This window comes from Nilaparvata lugens, unplaced genomic scaffold (genome assembly GCF_014356525.2).
Source record: "Nilaparvata lugens isolate BPH unplaced genomic scaffold, ASM1435652v1 scaffold622_1_2, whole genome shotgun sequence".
Taxonomy (NCBI): domain Eukaryota; kingdom Metazoa; phylum Arthropoda; class Insecta; order Hemiptera; family Delphacidae; genus Nilaparvata; species Nilaparvata lugens.
Window position 1 is genome coordinate 17199 of NW_024091990.1, and position 22803 is coordinate 40001.

Consider the following 22803-nt stretch of genomic DNA (forward strand, 5'->3'; position numbering starts at 1 on the left):
AAGATAAGAAGAAGAAGGAAATCAGAAAAAGAGACATGAGGAGGAAACGAGAAGACACCAAAAAAACCGAAGGGAAGAAGAACGAGAAAGGAGGAAACAGGAATCAGAAAAAGGTAGATGATGATGATGAAGGAAGAAGAAACTGAAGAAGAAAGAGAAAGAAGGAAGGTTGAACTTCTCGGAACGAAAATTGTGAGGATACAACATAATAAGTTGAGATAAACACTCTCAATACGTAATCTTGGAAATGGTACTAATAATATAAATTTGAATTGATAATCAATATGTCTTATTTAGTAATAAATGGAGTGAATAAGTGTTGTGATATCCAATATTACAATAACTATAAGAATAAAAGGGCTGCTTTATAGTATCTGAACTATTACTCTGATAAAACCGTATCCAAATTGAATATAATAGCCCGGCGACTTGCCTGCACGGCCGACGAATCATTTGCCTTGGCGCGAAAGTTTGGCCAATTGCGAAGAGCGCCGCCAATGCTAGTCGAAGTGGGAAATTTGAATCGAACTATCGGCGCGCGACATTTTTTGAGCTGTAGATCATAAAAATACTAACGAATTCTTCCGAAGAAAATTTTGATGATTTCTCACTACACTATCGATAAAATGAAATATTAACAATTTCGCTGAAAACTGACAAACATAATTTATCTTCTGAACATTCAGTAAGCAATCAAAATCTTTCCAGATACCACAATCTTTCCTAGACATCGATTGGGTTTTGATGTTCTAAAAATTTCAACCATGGCTAAAATGTTTTCACGCTCCCGTCGCATTTCACACTATTGTGCCCAGGGGATTATATACTAAATTAATTACTACCATAATTTATTTATATACAAATACGATTAAGGTAAACACAACAGGCATTCACCCCAAACTGTTCTAAACCTCAATTATTGGAATACATAGTCTAAAGGTTATGTAAATGATAAGTTAATTCACACACTATTTTGAGTACAAAAAAATGTATCTACTACAATTTTGAATTTAACGTTGTTATTTAAAGCACAAATGAACACAAATAGAATTATAGGTATCTTGTAAAGTACAAAATAGAATAGATTACATTTTATAAACAGATTGCATAATGTCTACGTTAATAACAATGTTATTATTTGATATTTTTATTAGAATGTTTCTTAAATGCAGTATGAAAACCAACACACACGATGAGCTGACTACGATGCGGACTTTGTGATATGTTTTGTTGTCTGAAATAGAAAGCAACAGAATAAATTAGCATACATTTTTTTATAACGGGCACAAAATATATGACAAGATTATGGTACAATTTTTTTCAATAAACGATTTATCATTTATGTGCTAAAATAGTTCAACAAATCAAATCTTTATTTATTTGTCCCAAAAACATAATTACAATGAAAAATTAGAGAAAAATTCCATACACGATACAAAATGAAAAATGAATAAATACCATCAAAAAGAATAAGATATTTATGAATGAATTGAATATATAAATGAATGAATTAAAGTATAATGAATAAATATATTAAAACTGAAGTCCCTGCAAGGTTCAAAAAACCTGAGCGCAGAGATTCAATGATTGAATAACAATGAAGATAATAATGGGATAACATGAAACTTGGATTTGCTATCAAACATTTATTGAGAAAATCGGTAAGAGAAACAGGGAGTGAGGAAGGGAACATAAATAGCAGAGAAAAAGCATAAGGGAAAGTAAAGAAAAGTTGAAAAATACATAAAAATAATTAGAAGTCTTTATATTAAGATAGGAGGAAATTTCTCTAGATGAAAGCCACTATTAGTCCAGTCAATATAGATATAAAAAAGGGGATGTGCTTGCAATGTATATAGTAGTTATAATTTTTGAATGTATTACTCGGATACATGAGAAAAGTCCAGAATCACATTTTTTAGGCAAAATTTCCTTGTGCTAGATACAGAGTGGCCCAGAAACATCGTATTTTCGGTTCATTATCCAGTTTTCAGCTATTTCCGCAAATCAGACAGAAAAAAATATTTTTGTATCAAAGTGAGAACAATGCAGTTGGTGATGATGGTTGAAGCTAAAAATTATGTGTTTTTTCACAATACAAAGGGCATTGTTGTCAGAGGTGTAGCTGGAAGAGATAGAGCACTCTACCTGGTCTTAAATTGTAGAGCTCAAAAATACGCCCACAGGGATTTTGAATTATACATCTAAATGGTAACAATCTGAATATATTGTTGAAATCTGAAATCAATCAAAATTGATTTTTTCTTTAAATTTCACAACTTTTTGAAAAATCATAACCCAGTACTTATTGAAGATAGAGAGTTCAGTAAAATCTAATTTTATTCAGAATTTTATAATCGAAAGGAAAGGAAAGACCAAATTTTTTGTCTGATTACCGGATTTGGCGGAAATAGATGAAAACTGGAAAGTGAACCGAAAATACAAGGTATTTGGGCCACTCTGTATCTTACACAAGGAGATTTTCCATGAAAAAATTGGTTCTGGACTTCACTCATGTAGCCAAATAATATATAAAAGAATCAGAACTACAATATAAATTGCAAGCACCAATGTATGGACTGTAAGGCTGCAAGCACCAATGTAAGGCTGGACTAAAATTGAATTATTCAAGACACTACATGTATTGATTTCGGATACTAGTTTCCTATCAAATTTACTGGTGATAAAATGGCCAGATCTATCAATTCTACAAATTGATAAAACAGTATCTGCAATTTGAAATTTAGATGATTGATTTAGATGTATGGGTGCCTGACAGTTGAAAAATCCAGCCCACTAAAGCAACTCTCACTTGGATAGAGTCTGGGTTTTCCTAATGTAGCTCTAATATGGTGTTTTTGAATCACAAAAAGTTTTTCCAAGTGGTTTAAGTAGGTTCCATCCCAAATTTTTATCTAATATCAATATTCAAGACATTACTCACCGTTGAACAACTTTGTCTTTTGGAAAGCTTTCTCGGTTACTCAGCAGTAATGAGGGGGCAGATATTACTGGCACTTTGCGTTTCTGAAAAAGAAACCCCTATTAAACATGACAGTATAAAATACGTATAAGTAATACAGGAAAACATAATTACTAAATAAATTATAAGCATATTATTAAAAAAAAATTAAACAAAATAAAAAGTGCAATAATGAATCTTTCCTCTATAAGATATTTTCTAATAATAACACCTATTTCATCTTCTAAACAAACACAATTTATTGAATGTGAACATCATCTTTGAATCTATTCTCAATCTTCATGATATTTGGATTGATGATCACTGATAATAGTCGATTAGGATTCTAGGCGGCTACACGATGTAGATTGACCTTTCAATGAATTCTTGTTGATCATCTCTGATCTGAAATGGTCAAATGTTCATAACATTGATAACCCATTCCAAGAATGACCATTCCATTTATGAGTTGAAAATGTATTGTCTCACTGGGCTAGCTACACACAAGTCGATTGTGGACGTTCAATGAAAGTTCGTTCGAATTTTGACTGCACAACCGTAGCTTTCAGAAACATAAATTCTATAACGATTATAATCGTGATCGAGCATATTTCAAGATTCACATAAGCTGTTTTGCATCTGGTTGCTATGTGGTAGTGAAGCCGATGGAACGCTAGACGTTCAAACAAAATCAGCTTTTTACACACATCGATTTTGGACGCACGATAAAAAACCGAACGTCCAATTTTGTGGCGCAATGAAATGAATGGGTGATTACAAACACATCGATCAACGATTTTTACCGTACGGACGCCGTGTAGCAGTCGTCTCTTGTCTGGAATAATATACTCCTATATATTCCAATATCAACTATATTGGAATTTGGACGTTCAATTTTTTATCGTAGGACCAAAATCGATGTGTGTGAATCTAGCCTAAAGATCCGCACACACATCCATTTTTGTTCGTACGATATTTTTCTGTCCTTGAGAATTCTATTAGATTAAACAGATGATGTTTGTCAAGTTCCGTTTAATCTGATAGAATTCTTAAGGACGGCAAATATCGTACGAACAAAAATCGATGTGTGTGCAGGGCTTTAGATGGTCTACTTCTATTTTTTTGTTCAATCGAAGCTGACAAAACGAATTCTCACTGAGTATGTACTGTAAATATGACCTAATAATTTATTGAAGACACTGGGGCTGATGAAGCTCCCAATTAAAAGTGATATAAAACTGTGTAAATTAGCAATAATCAATAAATAATAATCTATAGAATTATCTATAAAAGTTTGTGACATAAGACACAGGAGATAACATTATTACCATGCTTTGAAGATCATTTCAGTAATATTGAAATTGAAACTTTTCAGTTATCTAGTCAATACTTTCTGCAATGAAGTTATCAATCCGATCTCTCTAACCAACATAGATGCGTAAAATCAACAGCATATAGTTGTTGTGTGTTTGAATTAGAATTATTAGAATACGGCATTGTCTGTAACTATGATCAGTTGAATGGTAATAAAATTATATTTATTTATTTAGAACATACTATGTTGCGTATGGTAGAACATAGTTTAAGAACAGGCGCTTTTATTTCAATTTTTTTCTTACAATTTACACTTATTGAAAAATTCTACATTTTTTTGTAAAAGAAACCCTGCTCTAAGAAATCAGCATTGCTTGCCACACCTCATTCATTCTTGTTCATTTCATAACGTATATTAAAGTAAAATCATCTTTATTCACTTCATTTTACAAAGCATAAACAATAATAAAAATATCAAATGCACTCCTCATTAGGCTAGGCCTGCGTCGAGAAGGAATAATTAGTCTGGAAATAATTTAAAAAATTTCCTATATTGAATCAATATGTTGAAAAATAGTTTTATGAAATAGAGAAATGATGATGTAAAGAGAGAACATGATGTCAACTGCATGCTTGCTCTCTTCGAGCGCATGGTAGTAGTTTAGTTTATCCTTATTTTCAGCATCGAATAATCAAGTTTATGGATAAAACCAAATTACAAAGTATTATAATTTGAGTGATAAACACATTGATCGTGGACATTGGTTCCGCTTTGCACTATTGCTACTGCTGTCATACAGTCCTCATCTAATTCCAAAAAACAACTGTCATAATAAAAAAAATTAGTTATTTGTTTGGATTCACCAACATTGACTTTCTGGGCCCTGTTGCATGATAAAATACAAGCTAATGTTCTGGTTATTTCCTATTCTAATAGCCAACTGTCTACTAATATTATTGGGTTTTATTTTCACATGCAATAGCCCCCTAGTGGGGCGTGAATAAAATACAGATATTCGTGAAGCTGTAATAGATCAAGTAGAAGATGTTGCAAAAATACAATTGTATTACATAATTGGTAGGCCTATTGAAAGTAATTAGTAACTTTGCTATAGCAAAAACTGAAAATTATCAAGACCTGATAAGTTGATATTGAAGAAACTGACCTGATACTTGATAAATTGTTCACCAGACATACATCAGTTTCAACCAGCAGCAAGTTTCAACAAGAGATCAGTGAGATGTGCTACATTATCTGAAAAGAGAAAATTTCTAAATTAAATAATAATGTACAATATTATTATTAATAATAATCTTTCTTAGAGCGCCTCTCGTTACACGTTGCCTAGGCATCCATGAATGGATCGTATCCTAAATACATAGGGTATAACAATGAATAGTCATAATTGAATAAATATCAATAGTCTCAAATAGCAAAGGTTGAATCTATTGGTGGGGGAAGGGCGGTGTTTACCAAAATGTGTCCTCGATGCTATCAAAATACCAAATTTTGTATGTATGCTGAAGATAGAAGTTTGTGCATAGTAGACAATATATTAAATTCTCTAAAAACTCAATGAAAAGATTCAGCATTAATTTTAGAAAAATTGTTTGAGTAAATTATATTTGATAGGTTGATACTGAAAAAACAGACCTGATACTAGATATTATATTGTTAACCAGCCATACCTTTAGTTTCAACAAGAGGTCAGTGAGCATGCGCTGTATTATCTATAAAAATAAAACTTCTAATTATTACAAAATTAAATAATAATGTACATTGATAATAATAATCTTTCTAAGAGCGCTTCTCGTTTCACAAAGTAAATGCCCATGCATTCACGGATGGATCGTGTCCAAAATACATATTACAATAACATAGCCTAATACAAAAACAATAAATCTATTGGTGGGAAGGGGGAGTTTCCAAAATGAGTCCTTGATAACAAATTTTGTATGTATGCCAATGATATAAGTTTGTGCATAGCAGACAAAAATTTTAATTCTCTGAAAACTTAATGTAAAGATTCAGTATTGATTTTAAAAATTTGAGTAGGAAAAATAAACGATCACTAAATTATGATCAAACAAAATTTCTACATTTCACTTCAGTTGTAATAGAAATGTATAACTTAGTTCTTATATACGGTACATAAGAAATATTATATGATATTCCATTACTCATTTTATTGCTAGTTACTAAAGAATTAAGAAATCTTAATTGAAGGAAGTCTTAATAATATGTTGCATTCGTGGTGTAACATATTTAAATCTGGGTAGATGAAAAACCCTAACAGAAATAGTAATAGGTCTAAAAATAAAGTAATTGGCTAATATCGCCAAGCAGATAATAAACAAGATTAGATAGCATCAGCTTGTTCTGGCTAAATGGTACAAGAACTTAAAAAGGATTTAAAGGAAGTTTACTACTCATAAATAGATTATTTATAAAATATTTGAAGATTGAGGTTATGTAGATGTATTCACAGATCGGTGACCTAGAGATCGATCAAACCGAAGAACGTAGAATCTGACCAAAACCCCTTGGCAGAGCTTTATTGCATTCGGATGGTGTGCAATGTGAAAAAACACCCGTCCACGTGGCTAATTATTAGTTAGCATGGAATTAATATTAATATATAGAATATTAACTAGCATGCAAAGGACATAAATAAAAAACCAAATAAAAATAATTTAATGTATTCAGGAAGTAAGAGTTACCAGGCGCATGAATACCTAATAAAATTTGCATGCACCAATAGTAAAACGGCAGTTAATAGGCGGCAACTGTAGGCCAATTCAAAAATATTTATATATATTTATATAAATGTACTAGTTTTCGTGTAAAAATTTGTGTGATCTATGTTATCAATATGGCTCGAATGCAAAGAAATTATTAATCATATAATCTAAGCAATATTTTGGCATTTTTTGTAAGATCTATTTGAATTTAATGGCGGAGGATTGGGATATTTAAATTTTATGCTAATTTGAAAGTCGGAAAGAGGATCTGTAAAACTTGAGAAGGAAGAACCAGCACTCGCCAGCCAGATGCCACCATAAGAGGACCCCAAATATTTTAGAGCGAAGTACCTTATTAATAATTTTGTAAAAATTTAAATTTAAAGTAAATTATTTAATTTCTTAAAAGACTTCGTGATGCTATTGTGAAGCAGAAGTCATTTTTCATTTTAATTAAATTTATAACCCCTTGGAGGAGACGATTCCGGCTACCATATTCCCGGACCGCATGGAGTTGGATCGACATCGGCGGCTTACAAGAAGATTTTCGACACGTGAGTGATTAAATTTGAATTTAGTGATGGGCGCCCTAGTGCTTCGAATTAATCTGATGATCAAAGCTAGCTCGCCGAAAGGGTTATTATAAATTGAGAAATTAATAAGAGTAATACTTGCGCAAGTAAAAATTAGTATTAAAGGTATTTAATTGAAAGAAAAATATATAGATCAATATTTTAGAAATTTCTATTTAATCAAAGAAGTACGAAATCTAGGCTATTAAAACATATGCATATAATATTTAATTTTTTGCAATACAATTTGCGATAATTTATCATAGTTCTAATTCACTAGATGAATGGCTCTACCTATTCCGTCAGGTGCCGAATCTTGCACCCTGAGATGAAAATATATATTCGATACAAATAAAGCTACTAAATACTAGAGATTTTAATATATAGATATATTTGGATTATTAGTGGCTAATTTATCAAGCTGATCTTAGAGCACATATTTTTGATTGAATTGTCCAAGTCGACAAGTATTAGCAAGTGCATATCGCAGCTACATGCAAAAGAATGCATATGATTTTAAGATAAAGGCACATGGTAATGATTCGTGCCATAAATCTAGAATATAAAGTTAGCCTGTGATATTTTTATTGATTTCAATTATTGTTCTATTTTTATATTATATTTTTTATCGCTCTATATATATATTTTTTGCCTCGATTGATCTTTGCATTATTTATGTAATATATGTATGACTTTTTCATGGTGTGCAATTTATTTTTTATTCCTCAACACTATAGTATAAGTATCATTTATATATATATATTTATTATTTATTGAATTACAAGAGTTATTGGAGAAGCCCATATCTAGGCCTATCAAGATTTTTTAAGACTGAATACTATTAGAAAACCACGACCTAATTGTATTAAATCTCATGCTTTACCGACTGATGCCAAGCAGGAGGCTAATCGTTATTTAAATATAAAGAATAACGTGACACAAAGACATGTCGCCCAACGTGATAGGCCACGGATACGGCACAAAGACATGTCGTACCAACGTGGGACTGACGATGAGAGCCAAGCCCATTGTATAATTATTTGAAATTAAGTCAATAACCATACAGAAAATTATAGATAACTTATACGAGTTGTGAGGAAAACTGGCGAAGGAAAATTTGTATTACTTTTTGGGGAATCAATAGCTTTAAATAAAGAGAAATTATATGTTTTAAAGAAAATTTTATATTATTAGTACTGTAAAAAATTACCTGTTTATAGAGAGAGATTATATTTTATAAGCCTAAACTGCTAGTCAGAAATCAATGAATAGTATTATTATATTATAAGAGCTTAAGTAATAAATAGGTTACCTGGCTTGTAATATCCATAGGCCTATCCTCATTTGTGTCCTTATTAATGCCTTGTTGGCCAAAACTTTCACTTTTTTAACAAACACTTGACACTTAATCCATTTTTAAAATATGAGTCTCTTTTCGTCCACGCAAAGTAAGGTAGCAGACACACTGCAGACGGCGATAGTAGCGGAGATCGACGCTGAGGGGGGCGCGATGGAGTCCAACGCCCAGATATCTTCAATCACCGCCAAGAATCCTGTGAACAGTAATAAACCGTTAAATGTCTCCCAAGAAGCAATAAGGAGGGTTATAGTAGAGGGGATGATCAAGTCATTTTCTAATAGTTTAGAAAAAACAATGACCACAGTAATGAAGAACTTAAAGGCGGAAATGAAGGAAATGCGGGAATCACTGAAGGATACATCGGTAAGAATGGGTAAGGAGACTGCGGAAAGAATAGATAACCTACCAGCACAAAACACTTCACAAATTCATGAAATAGCTACAAACAGGAACAATAGTCAACTTATTTCCATAAATAAACAACAGAATAGTAAATCTACACAAATAGCTCACCTAAATTCTGATATAAATCAAAACAAAGTACAACTTAATTCATTGGAGACAGCCGTTGGAGAACAGCAATTATTTTCATCTGAATTAAATGCCGAAGTAGTAGATAATGAAACAGAAGCTTCTAGTCATTGGAAACAGGCCCAAGAGAAGTTGGTACAACTTGAAAGTCAAATACATCAATTTCCGCACGAGAATATAGAGCCTATTCCCATAGCAACGTTTGATTCACTACACAGTTTCAATGAATTAGGCCGTTTTGACAATACAGACCGCTATCTCCAACCTAAAGAATTTATAGATCAGATAAAACTAGTTCAATCATTAACACCCACCTCTTGGAATTTTTGGCGTCTTCGTTTGACTAGTTTATTGATTGGCGAACCCCTGATGTTCTTTCGGAGTAGAGCCCATGAATTTACATCATTGGATGAGTTTGTAGCTGTCTTCCTGGAACAGTATTGGAGCAGAAGTAAACAGTTGGACGTGCTAGCGGACATCATATCATGCGAGTTCAACCCTAACTTAGACGGTGCATGTACCACTTTCGTCACTGCCCTACAGTTTAAAAATTCTCAATTGAGCGAGCCCATTAACGAATCGGCATTAGCAAGTATTATTTTAAAGAAACTACCGTATCAAGTTAGAATGGCACTCGCCACACAACCCATTACTGATTGCAAGCAGCTGATAAATCATTTATATGGCATACAGTCTGTGATGGCAATATCAAACCACCGTTCAGACCAGAGATACACACAGAATCAGCATAACTCAAAAAGTAATCAGTATAACAGCCAAAATTATGAATCAGTACCATATGATTGCTCACGATCTACCCCTCAATTTAAACGCCGCTATAATCATAATCAAAATAACAGCTGGAATAATAGAAGTTTTCAGAATCGTCAAACAAACCATTATCCACAGCAAAACTATGAAAGAAAGTATTATTATGGCCGTGATCGATTTAACACAAATAATGATAACACTCAGAATAATTACGACAAAAATTACAAACCGCCACCTCATCAAATAAGTACAAACTACACATTAGAGCAAGCGTCCAGATCAAATCACCAAAAAACACAGAACCCAACACCCAACAACCCGCCACCAGATACACAGAAAGCTACAGCTAATAAACCAGGACTATATGATACCCCCGATATAACACCTACAAGCTCCAATGAAACAAACAAAGAAAATCCAGATATTTCAACATCATACACCACCTTTAGAAATGATTTACCGGAAATATTATTAGAAGAACAAAAGCCAATACCAGATAAACCACCACCAAAAACCAGCCGCAAGCATCAATCCCTACTAAGTATCCTGTTCCCCGCCGAAGAGCAACCCGCCACCGAAGAATCACTACCGGCCACAACCCTACAACAAGAACCGATACACTATAATAATGCTGAAATCCCACCACTGCCAAAAATAAACAGTCGCCAGGAGGAGACCGCCACCATACTACCCGCTTTGAACGTCACACCCGCGCATCAAGAGACCGCCACCGCACCCGCGCACCATTCGACCCCACCAAGGCACCCCAAGGAACCCAGGATAGAGGACCAAGAGGATGACACCAGGGAGGACGGACTACCGGACAAGAGGGGCGAGCACCGCAAGGCCCGGAGACGCAAGCGCTCGAGGACACCGGACGGCCGACATCAGGACAGAGAGGACAGCATACAGGACCGTAGGAGCATGCATCGTAAGGCTCGGAGGCGGAAGAAGCGACGAAGGAGGAACCGCGCGCGCGCATACCGACCGCATGCACGCTTCAAGAGGCAAAGGAGGACACCGGACCGACACCGAGGAGGTCAGGAAGAGAAGGGCGTCACGCATCCGCGGCACATACGCTTTAAAGGCTACAATCAGCGATGTGACCGGCAAAATGGATCGAATGAATGGGATAAAAACGGAGCTACTACTATGACTACTACTGATTCATGCCTGGATAAAAATAAAGTGGACTATTTATGGAGGTTGATAAAGGATAGAAAGCTAATAAGATTGGAAGAATTAAAAAATAATATTAAGAAAGTGGAAGTACCTGGCTATATGTTGAGAGGTTATACTATTAAGGAGATAATAAATGTTCTTATATATTGTATACTATTTGTTATAATGGCTGTGATATTAATAAAATACTGTGTTGTAAATGGTGTCAGGAGGAGTACGTTTAGAAGTTTATATTTATGATATTTTTATGTGTGTTGAAGAGGAGAATTTGTTATTGTTTTTGATAAAGGTATAAAGGAGATGCAGCAAATATGTCTGCGGAATGTGATAGAAGTAGGAGAGTATAATTTATAAATAAAGTATAGTGTATATCAATGTATTGAAGGGTGGGTTTTCATTAAAAACATTGTGATTCTCAAATATTTTGAATTCAAACCCAGGGGCGCGTGTAACATATTTAAATCTGGGTAGATGAAAAACCCTAACAGAAATAGTAATAGGTCTAAAAATAAAGTAATTGGCTAATATCGCCAAGCAGATAATAAACAAGATTAGATAGCATCAGCTTGTTCTGGCTAAATGGTACAAGAACTTAAAAAGGATTTAAAGGAAGTTTACTACTCATAAATAGATTATTTATAAAATATTTGAAGATTGAGGTTATGTAGATGTATTCACAGATCGGTGACCTAGAGATCGATCAAACCGAAGAACGTAGAATCTGACCAAAACCCCTTGGCAGAGCTTTATTGCATTCGGATGGTGTGCAATGTGAAAAAACACCCGTCCACGTGGCTAATTATTAGTTAGCATGGAATTAATATTAATATATAGAATATTAACTAGCATGCAAAGGACATAAATAAAAAACCAAATAAAAATAATTTAATGTATTCAGGAAGTAAGAGTTACCAGGCGCATGAATACCTAATAAAATTTGCATGCACCAATAGTAAAACGGCAGTTAATAGGCGGCAACTGTAGGCCAATTCAAAAATATTTATATATATTTATATAAATGTACTAGTTTTCGTGTAAAAATTTGTGTGATCTATGTTATCAATATGGCTCGAATGCAAAGAAATTATTAATCATATAATCTAAGCAATATTTTGGCATTTTTTGTAAGATCTATTTGAATTTAATGGCGGAGGATTGGGATATTTAAATTTTATGCTAATTTGAAAGTCGGAAAGAGGATCTGTAAAACTTGAGAAGGAAGAACCAGCACTCGCCAGCCAGATGCCACCATAAGAGGACCCCAAATATTTTAGAGCGAAGTACCTTATTAATAATTTTGTAAAAATTTAAATTTAAAGTAAATTATTTAATTTCTTAAAAGACTTCGTGATGCTATTGTGAAGCAGAAGTCATTTTTCATTTTAATTAAATTTATAACCCCTTGGAGGAGACGATTCCGGCTACCATATTCCCGGACCGCATGGAGTTGGATCGACATCGGCGGCTTACAAGAAGATTTTCGACACGTGAGTGATTAAATTTGAATTTAGTGATGGGCGCCCTAGTGCTTCGAATTAATCTGATGATCAAAGCTAGCTCGCCGAAAGGGTTATTATAAATTGAGAAATTAATAAGAGTAATACTTGCGCAAGTAAAAATTAGTATTAAAGGTATTTAATTGAAAGAAAAATATATAGATCAATATTTTAGAAATTTCTATTTAATCAAAGAAGTACGAAATCTAGGCTATTAAAACATATGCATATAATATTTAATTTTTTGCAATACAATTTGCGATAATTTATCATAGTTCTAATTCACTAGATGAATGGCTCTACCTATTCCGTCAGGTGCCGAATCTTGCACCCTGAGATGAAAATATATATTCGATACAAATAAAGCTACTAAATACTAGAGATTTTAATATATAGATATATTTGGATTATTAGTGGCTAATTTATCAAGCTGATCTTAGAGCACATATTTTTGATTGAATTGTCCAAGTCGACAAGTATTAGCAAGTGCATATCGCAGCTACATGCAAAAGAATGCATATGATTTTAAGATAAAGGCACATGGTAATGATTCGTGCCATAAATCTAGAATATAAAGTTAGCCTGTGATATTTTTATTGATTTCAATTATTGTTCTATTTTTTATATTATATTTTTTATCGCTCTATATATATTTTTTTTTGCCTCGATTGATCTTTGCATTATTTATGTAATATATGTATGACTTTTTCATGGTGTGCAATTTATTTTTTATTCCTCAACACTATAGTATAAGTATCATTTATATATATATATATTTATTATTTATTGAATTACAAGAGTTATTGGAGAAGCCCATATCTAGGCCTATCAAGATTTTTTAAGACTGAATACTATTAGAAAACCACGACCTAATTGTATTAAATCTCATGCTTTACCGACTGATGCCAAGCAGGAGGCTAATCGTTATTTAAATATAAAGAATAACGTGACAGTGGATAGTAGGTCTTTAATAAAGCGATTTATTGATTGCTAGTAAATTGTAGCCAACTTCTATGGATTTTGAGATTTGGATTTAATCAATATCCTACATAAAACAACCGTTAGATATTATTTATTTATTAGGTTAGCTTAATTAATACAAAGATCGGGAAAGAAAAAAAAGTTTGGGCTATTGCCCAAAACTTTTTCAACTTCCTAATTTAGTTCCAAATTGTCTAATTATTGTAGAATCTCATGTTTTCCGAATAATTAACAATTATACATAGTTTATGTCTATATATGATGTAGTATAGTACTTTGATAGGACAACTTGAATTGTTAAATTACAATAATTGAATGAGAAAGTAAGTAGCAAATGACATGAAAAACTAAAAGAGTAGCTAAAGAGTATTCTTTCAAGTAGGTAGGCTATGTGTTTTCCAACAAAGTATTTTTAATGGGCAGATGAAACATAATTGTGGAAAATAATTATATAATAAATTTTATCATCTAATGCAACTTTTCATTTATTTATAATGCTTATTCATTTATTTATTTATTTATTCATTTTATAACAAAAATTTGTAATAGCCTACCTAGTATTTTAGTGATACAAAATTGTACCATTTCAGCTTTTAACATAGATAAGCTTAACACTTTTCTACTTGAGAAATTGCTATTTACTTTCCTAAAGTGAATCTGCAGTAATGTTGCAGTAAATGAAATTTACTTGCATTAATAATGTAATATTGTAAATTTATAACTTGAACTTAACCTCTAAATCGATACCGTTTTTGCCTCTAGAAATAACCTAAAACCTATAGACACCATACGACAAACGACATGCGTAATGGTCTAGTTTTTGTTGGCAATGCCATTGTGATAAATTAAAGAGTCGCATAGTTCTGATGATAACATTCCGTTAGAGGGCAGGTAGAGCGCCTACGTCACTAAACTACTAAATTTTGCGCACAACTGCAAGCGCGCACAGATTGCGATGCGAACAACTGTTAGTGCGCACAGATTGCGATGCGAACAATTGTTAGTGCGAACAACTGTATACCACCCACACAGCTGATGTCACAGAAATCTAAAAGGCATCAGTTCAGCGTCATGTCAACTCAAAACGAAACGCAACCAGAACCACCTAAAAAAATGGCGGTGGTTGAATGTATTGACGATCTTGTGCAATCTGTTTCGTTACATATACCTAGACCTTTAATTTATCATGGGACAATATTACCGTTTGTATTTTTATATAGTATTTGGTTGTACATTTGGACGTTTGTATATGGTTTGGATGAGTTTAGCGAAGCCGGCACATTAGGAATTTGTGTGATTGCAGTGCTTCAAATTCTCAGTTGTCTTTGCTGTTATTGGTCTGTACACGTGCAATGTTTTCTTGCTTGCAGTAAGGTTAGTATTGCAATTTTTACCTATGACTTTCTTAATTTCTCACCATTTTTTAACTTTTATTTAAAGCTAATCCTACGATTGTTATTGAATTGATTATTTTTAGGTTAGGTAACCTACTTCCTGTATCCTGTCAAGGATTACTATCTTATTATAGGATGAATATCTAACTTATTGTAGTAATTTAACAAAGGATATTTACTGGTAAAATTGAATAAAAAATTCTAAAACATCAAGTCAATTAAAACCGAATAAAACTGATTTTGGGAATAGCTCACATTTTTTAATGTATGTTAGTACCTATGCCGCCCCTGTGCTTTTCAATGTTATGTCTGCAGTTTAGCCTATTTTGTAAATCTAAATTCAGTGTCATTTAGTTTCTAAGTAGAAAGATAAAAACATAAAGCAATGCATTTGGTTCAGTTTCATCACCTACTTTTTGAAATTTAGTGTACTTAAATTGACGTAGGTTATTCAGAACTTTGGTTTTTTATATGACTCACACGCTCACACCGATATGTCTTAAAAAATGCTCTCTACAATAAATTTAATGACCTCGAAGATAATCAAAAATTAAATATAATTTCAAATCATTCAGAAAGTTTGATTTCTTTTAAGATTGAAAACTAGCCTATCTGGTGGAATGTGATTACTATCTGTTAATATGGGGTGACTTACTCGTTGAGTCTATAAATATGGGATATGTAGGTGGCAATTGGTTCTTGTATAGTGCAGATTTCAATTCATGGTAATAACATCTCAAATTTAATCTTGTCAAGAATTTATCTTTCAATATTATTTAGTTGGATCATTAGATATATTGTGTGCAGAGTAGATGATATTGTTTCCATTAACTATTACAGCACCAAGTTTTTGAATTTAAAAATGAATTTCTCCAATTAATCAAACTAGAATAATTTTTAAATAGTTTTACTTCTTGTATAAACAGCATTTCATTGAACATCTTCCCAATACTATTTTTTCCTAACTTTGAAGAATCATTCTAGGCTACCTACAAGAATCCATCAATAAAATATAATTAAAATTTAGTATAGTCAACGTATTTGTGCGTTTTTTAACTTAGTAAAGTGATTTTTGTTGAAAATTTCTATTGCATAAACAATAATTTCAATTGCAATTTCAGGCATCATCACCTCAAGAAGCCCAAGTTGCAAAGGTTGTTCCCACAGCTAACAATGGGTCATCAGAATTGGTCAAACTACAACGATATAAAGTGAGTTTGATAAACATTTTCTTATTTTTGTCTGAATTAGATAAAACATTCAATAGGTACTAAGTACTAGGTACCAAGTGGTAAGCTACTGGCAAAAACAAATATTGTACGCTAGAAGGAGGATCAGTATTTTTAATAAACATTGAAATTGGTTTAAAAAGTGAGTTAAATTGTCATTCACCGGGGACTTTGGTCTCACCAGACGTCAAACTATTAAGCGATAACTTATACGATATTGAAAATCTTCAATAAATAAATAACATAGGCTATACCGATTGTCGACCGACACTCAAATGTCCTCCGACTGATTAAGAATCAGCTTTGGTGAAAATTAGCCATTTGGAGAACAATGCTGAGTGTCTGTCGACAATTGGCAAATATGAAAACATTTATTATTTCTATCAATATAAAAACTATAATTAATTGCGAATTTGTCATGAATCAGCGTTTAACTTATTGAAGAGTTCAAGATGGCGGATGTGGAAGATGGCAGGTCTCTTTGTGGCTGCTGCAATAATTCTATTAATTTGGGTGATAGTGCTATTATGTGCGACGTTTTGTGTGACAAGTGGTACCATTCGAAATGTGTCAATATATCTTCTAATGATCTCGTAAAAATTGGAGAGTTGGGAGAGCTTTCGAAATGGTTTTGCCCAACCTGTGGTTTGTGGTTAGAGAAGCTGCATGATTCAAAGTTTGAAGTGAGCGGTTTTGTGGAATTGAATAATAAATTGAGTCAAGTCTCTGAAAAGTTGAGTGTAGTGGAACTGGATAATCTCAAACTTCATGTAAGGTTGGATAATATTCTGTCAGTTTTGAATAACATTAAATGTGATCCGTATCATTCTAGCTCGATAGATAACAAGAACTTGCATGTTGATTGTGACCGTGTTGTTGGCTTTTCGAATTCTAAGCAGCGCCTGCCGGTGCCGGTAAGCTCGGGTCGACAAACATCGAGACCAGGCCGATCGACTGGCTGGAAAAAGTCGACAGATACTGTCGATCTTTCTGACAATGATCGATCTGTCTGCGATACTGTGAATCAACTTGAGAATCAGCGACCAAGTGTCAATCAGGCTGAAGACCTGACTTTAGTAAATCTAAATAGATCTAGCAATCTAAATTCTTGTAACGTGAATGATAGCATTGATAATGTTCAAACTCATTCTAAAATCAATGACACAAACTCTAATAGTTTGACCAAGTGGGTAAAAGTTAACGACACAAACGGATCGAACAAGTGGGTAAAATCGACTTCTACTATCGATGTCGATACTGTTGACACTTCAAACAATCGACTTACTGAACAAGTTGACTTTGACAATTCGGCTGTTGAGGTTAGGCGTGATTTCACACCTACGGTGACTGTAAATAATGATTTTAATGTGACAAACAGCAACGCATGGTCTGATGTTGTAAAGAGATCAAGGAAAGCTAAAACGACTATTCCTGTAAGTACAGGACAACCGTCCACGAGTGCCAAATTGAAATGTGACGTAAGTAAGAATTCGATTACTAAAAATTCAATTGCTGTAAATCAAAAAACTGCAAGTAGGCTTGCTAAAAAAGGTATGTCCTGATATTTTGTGTTTGAGTGAGCATCATTTGGTGCAGTCTGAAACCAATCACTACAACTCCATTTCTCATTTGAGTCTGGCAGCTGTTTATGCTAGGACAAATCACAAAAATGGTGGTGCTGCTATTTATGTTAACAAAAATTTGGATTACAAACCTATTGATGTAACACAATACTGTGTTGAATTTGAAATTGAATTGGCTTGTGTGGAACTCAGTGCTTTGTCCATTATAGTGGTCTCTGTCTACCGTGCTCCAAGTGGAAACCTGGATAAATTCTTCGATTTGTTGGATGGATGCTTGGTGTTCTTGTCTAGGCTGGGCAGGCGGATGATACTGGGAGGATACATGAACATACATCTGCAAGTTGAGGATGAAAAGTACTCTATCTTCAAGTATCTTCTCCAGAGTCATGGTCTATTTATCACAAACCGTGAACCGACTCGTGGTAGCTCCTGCTTGGACACAATTGCAACATCCTTGAACACCTGGGAATATGAAGTGACTGTTGTTGATCCAGTTATTGCTGACCATGATGCAGTTGTGATGGACCTGCACCTGGGGCTGGTGAGTGATTCTGGAGCTGGGCAGCCTGATACTGGACCAATCACATATCGTACTATCAGGGCAGACCGACTGCCTCTCTTCAAGGCTGCTGTTGATGGTGTTGACTGGAGCAATGTTCTGAACTGTTATCAGCCAGAGAACGCATTTGGTGTTTTCTTTGAGTCTTTTATGGATGTGTTCAACAGTCATTTTCCTTTAAAAGCCAGAACTTCCAGGAAATTTGCAAGGAATCATGGAAAGTCTGTAAAGATTCTCAATGACAAATCCTGGTACACACCAAGGCTGGCACAAATCAGAAATTTGATTGTTGCTCTCCATGCGAGGATGGGGCTCATTGATGATGAGGGGGACAGACTTCATCTCCGCAACCAGTACCTGAGAGCAAAGAGCATTTATCGAGCTGAGGTTGATGCTGCTAAAAGGGCGGCCAACATGTCAAAAATTGAATCTGCAGGAAACCCATGTAAAGCTGCCTGGGACCTCATAAACCAGATCTCCAAAGATTGTTCGAGACCTAAATGTAAAGCTACACCGGATGAATTCAACAGCTTTTTTATTGGTGAGGTGGAAAAGATAGTTGCTTCCATGAATGATGTGAGATACAATGCTCCTGGTTACAATAACAACCGAGTGAAGTTAGAACGGTGGAAGGAGGTCAGACCTGCGGATGTTGTTCGTGTTATTCGCGGCTTCAAGAACTCCCACAGTCCTGACGTCCATGGAGTTACAGTTGGTGTGCTGAAGTGTGTTGCGGATGGGATTGCTCTTCCCCTGTCTCATGTGCTCAATGTCTGTATGCGACGTGGCTGTTTTCCTGATGTCCTGAAGTTATCCCGCACGATTCCGGTCTTCAAAAAGGGTGACCCTGAGTCTATGAACAACTATAGACCTATATCGTAGACCTATATCAATCATTCCTGTATTGGGTAAGGTGTTTGAGGTCCTAATGAAGGAGCAACTTGTGTTCCACTTCGAGAGAAATAATCTTTTTTCTGACGCACAGCATGGCTTTAGAAGTGGAAGGTCTACGTTTACAGCTGTCTCAGAGATGATTGATTTTATTGTTAATGCCTTTGAGGAGAGAGATCTTGTTCACCTGGTCCTTGCTGATCTGAGTAAGGCATTTGATTGCGTGCCTCATGGAATTCTTCTTGAGAAGCTTGCTGGGTATGGACTGGGTGGTGAGGTGCTTGTGACCCTCAGATCCTACTTGACTGGAAGGAAGCAGATCATATCCATTGGAGGTGCTCTCTCACAGCTTATGCAGGTGGATCATGGTGTGCCACAGGGATCGGTGATGGGCCCACTACTCTTCCTGGTCATGATCAATGATCTTGGGCTTCTTGGACCGGTGCTGATGTTTGCGGATGACACCACAATTTACTCTAGGGGGCGGACGGTTGAACAAGCTGGCTTGCAGGCTCAGCAAGTTTTTGATGATGCCAAGCAGTGGTTTGAGAGAAACAGACTCTGCTTGAATGAGGGGAAGACTCAGCAACTGGTTTGTGGACTTCGCAGCCTTGCTGACTCTGCCCATAAATCAGTGGTGAAACTCCTGGGATTTGTCATTGACTCAAAATTGACATGGGCAGGCCATATTGATGGAGTTTGCACCAGGCTGGCACGAGTAATCTACTTGCTGCGTAGACTCAGAGCCCTTCTCAGCAGGAAAGATATGGTGATGGTATACTTTGCCCTTTTCCATTCCCATCTGCTGTACGGACTCTTGCTGTGGGGGCATGCAGCGGGCTGCAGGAGTGTGCTGATGCTCCAGAAGAAAGCACTTCGAGTGATCACCTCAGCAGGGCATCGTGAGCACTGTAGGCCTATCTTCATTGACCTGGGCATCCTTACGGTCTTCAACCAGTACATACTGTTGAGTCTGCTGCATGTTAAGGACACCGAGGGCAGTCATGTGCTGAGGGCTGATCGTCATGTGCACGCTACAAGGAGGAGACTTGACATTGACATACCGCGCTGCAGAACCAACAAGAGAAAAGACTCCTTCCCAATATTTGCACTGCGCCTATACAATGACCTGCCTGCTGGTGTGAAGAACCTGCAGGGTATTGCTTTTAAAAACCGAGTTGAGATCTGGCTGAAGAGGAATCCATTCTACTCAGTCAATGAGTATTTTAATGCTCACAAGGACAATATAGTTTGACCTGTCATCTTACCATTCGACGCCAACTATCCAGTTCCCTGGTCATGGATGTAGAAGGAGGAATTAAGGAATTAACAGCTTCTAAATTCAACCTTGTCCCCTACGGTAACGGTCTGATAAGTTGTTCCTTGGATCGATTCACCCCTTCCACAGCATCACGACGCTACCGTACTATGCAAAGCAATAACATTTGATTAATCAGCTGCATAGTATCAAACTATTTGAGTCTAGTATTTAATAGAGTCAATCAGTTGATATCCAATATTTGTCTGTGTATACAGCTATATTATAATAAAGAAAAGAATTCGCTTATACATGAACGCGATAGGAAATACACAAATGACGCATCATCACGTTTGAACTACTGAACTGGATCTTGGATCCATAATTGACCTATGAGCTATGGATTCATAATTATCAAGGATGGTTATAGATAGGCCTATTTTTAGTTCATCAACATTCAAGTACGTCAAGTTTTCAGTTTGTCTAAATTCAATATTTTTGTGCTTTAAACAGACCTTTGCGGAGCATGGGTCACCTACTAGTTAGGAATACAGCAGTCAGGCATGTGCAGTTGGCTTCCAACCGCCCCCCGCACCCTTGCACCGAAAAACTAGCAATAAACTTATTGGACTATGACCCGGTTGTACAAAAGACGGTACAGTTTTAATTATGATTAAATGACACGATAACCTATCAGAGAAGACTTATTCTGAAAAGAAAGCGTCTCTGATTGGTTCTCGAGACATAATTTGATTACGATTAAAATTCAACTGGCTTTTGTGCAACCGAGCCCACATTTGTATCTTAGGAGCGATATGAATCAGCTGTTCTATAATTATTATTGGTAATCATTGCAATACAAATGTTGTTGTTTGTGAGTCATCAAATTATATGAAGCGAGCAATTTCTGTATATATTTTTATATTTGGTTATTTATATATTTTTTTTTATATTTGGTTATTTATATTTAATATCGGGGCACCGAGCTTCGCTCGTTATTTTTGTTTATTGATAAACATAACTCAATATTCTCTAAAATGATCGTGTTTATATTTTACAGCTGGCTATACGTCAGCTTATGAATTTCGGGGATGAGATATTTTGATTTTCCACAGACGCACTATTTTATTATCCACAGACGACGAAAGTCTCAGCTGTTTTTCCAAGGATGAATTATCATTTTTATGTCGTTCAGTCAGTTTTCCTAGGGATGAGACCTAGTGCAATCGAATTTTTATATCATAAACCTACTATGTTACAAATCTCATGGAAATCGTTAGAGCAGTTTTCGAGATCCGTTGGACATAAATAACCATAAATAAATATAAATAACCAAATCGATTGCACTAGGTCTCATCCCTGGGAAAACTCGCTGAACGACATGAAAAGGATAATTGATCCTTGGAAACATAGCTGAGACTTTCGACTTCTGTGGATAATAAAAAAGTGCGTCTGTGGAGAATCAAAATATCTCATCACCGAAATTCATAAGCTGACATATAGCCAGCTGTAAAATATAAACACGATCATTCTAAAGAATTGTGTTCTGTTCATTAATTAATAAATAACCAGCGAAGCTCGGTGCCCCGATATTTAATGATCAATCATTGAACGATGTGTGCTTTCAGGACGAGACGACAAAGTCGACACAGGTGTACTTCCTGTTTCAAAAGACTAAGTACGTGTGGGATGAGGAGAAGAAGCAGTTCAGGGGTCTGGAGTTCCCGGCCGAACACTCGTTCCGGCACTACATGGAGTGGAAGGGCTACCAGGACGACGCTGAGGTCGCTTATGCCGAGCAGAAGTACGGCAAAAACACGTGAGTAGCACGAGTCGACCGACTCAACGAAATTGGACATATTAAATAATAAAAAGACTAAGAAATTGTCAAAAAAACGGATGTTACCACTTTAAAATCTGTGTTTTTTTACAATTTCTTAGTATTTTTTTTAATGAATAATTGTCACCTTCTACTACA

At 35.0% G+C, this 22803-nt stretch overlaps 1 protein-coding gene across 1 annotated transcript; it reads left to right on the forward strand.

Moving 5' to 3' along the window:
- Window positions 1–14898: 14898 nt before the first annotated feature.
- LOC120356241 (probable manganese-transporting ATPase catp-8) lies at window positions 14899–22644 on the forward strand (the record flags this gene model as incomplete). The annotated part of the gene is made up of 3 exons (XM_039445143.1): window positions 14899–15285; window positions 16427–16516; window positions 22454–22644. Coding segments are annotated over exons 1-3 (668 nt in total), but the record flags the coding sequence as incomplete, so codon positions are not given.
- Between the last annotated feature and the right edge of the window lie 159 nt (window positions 22645–22803).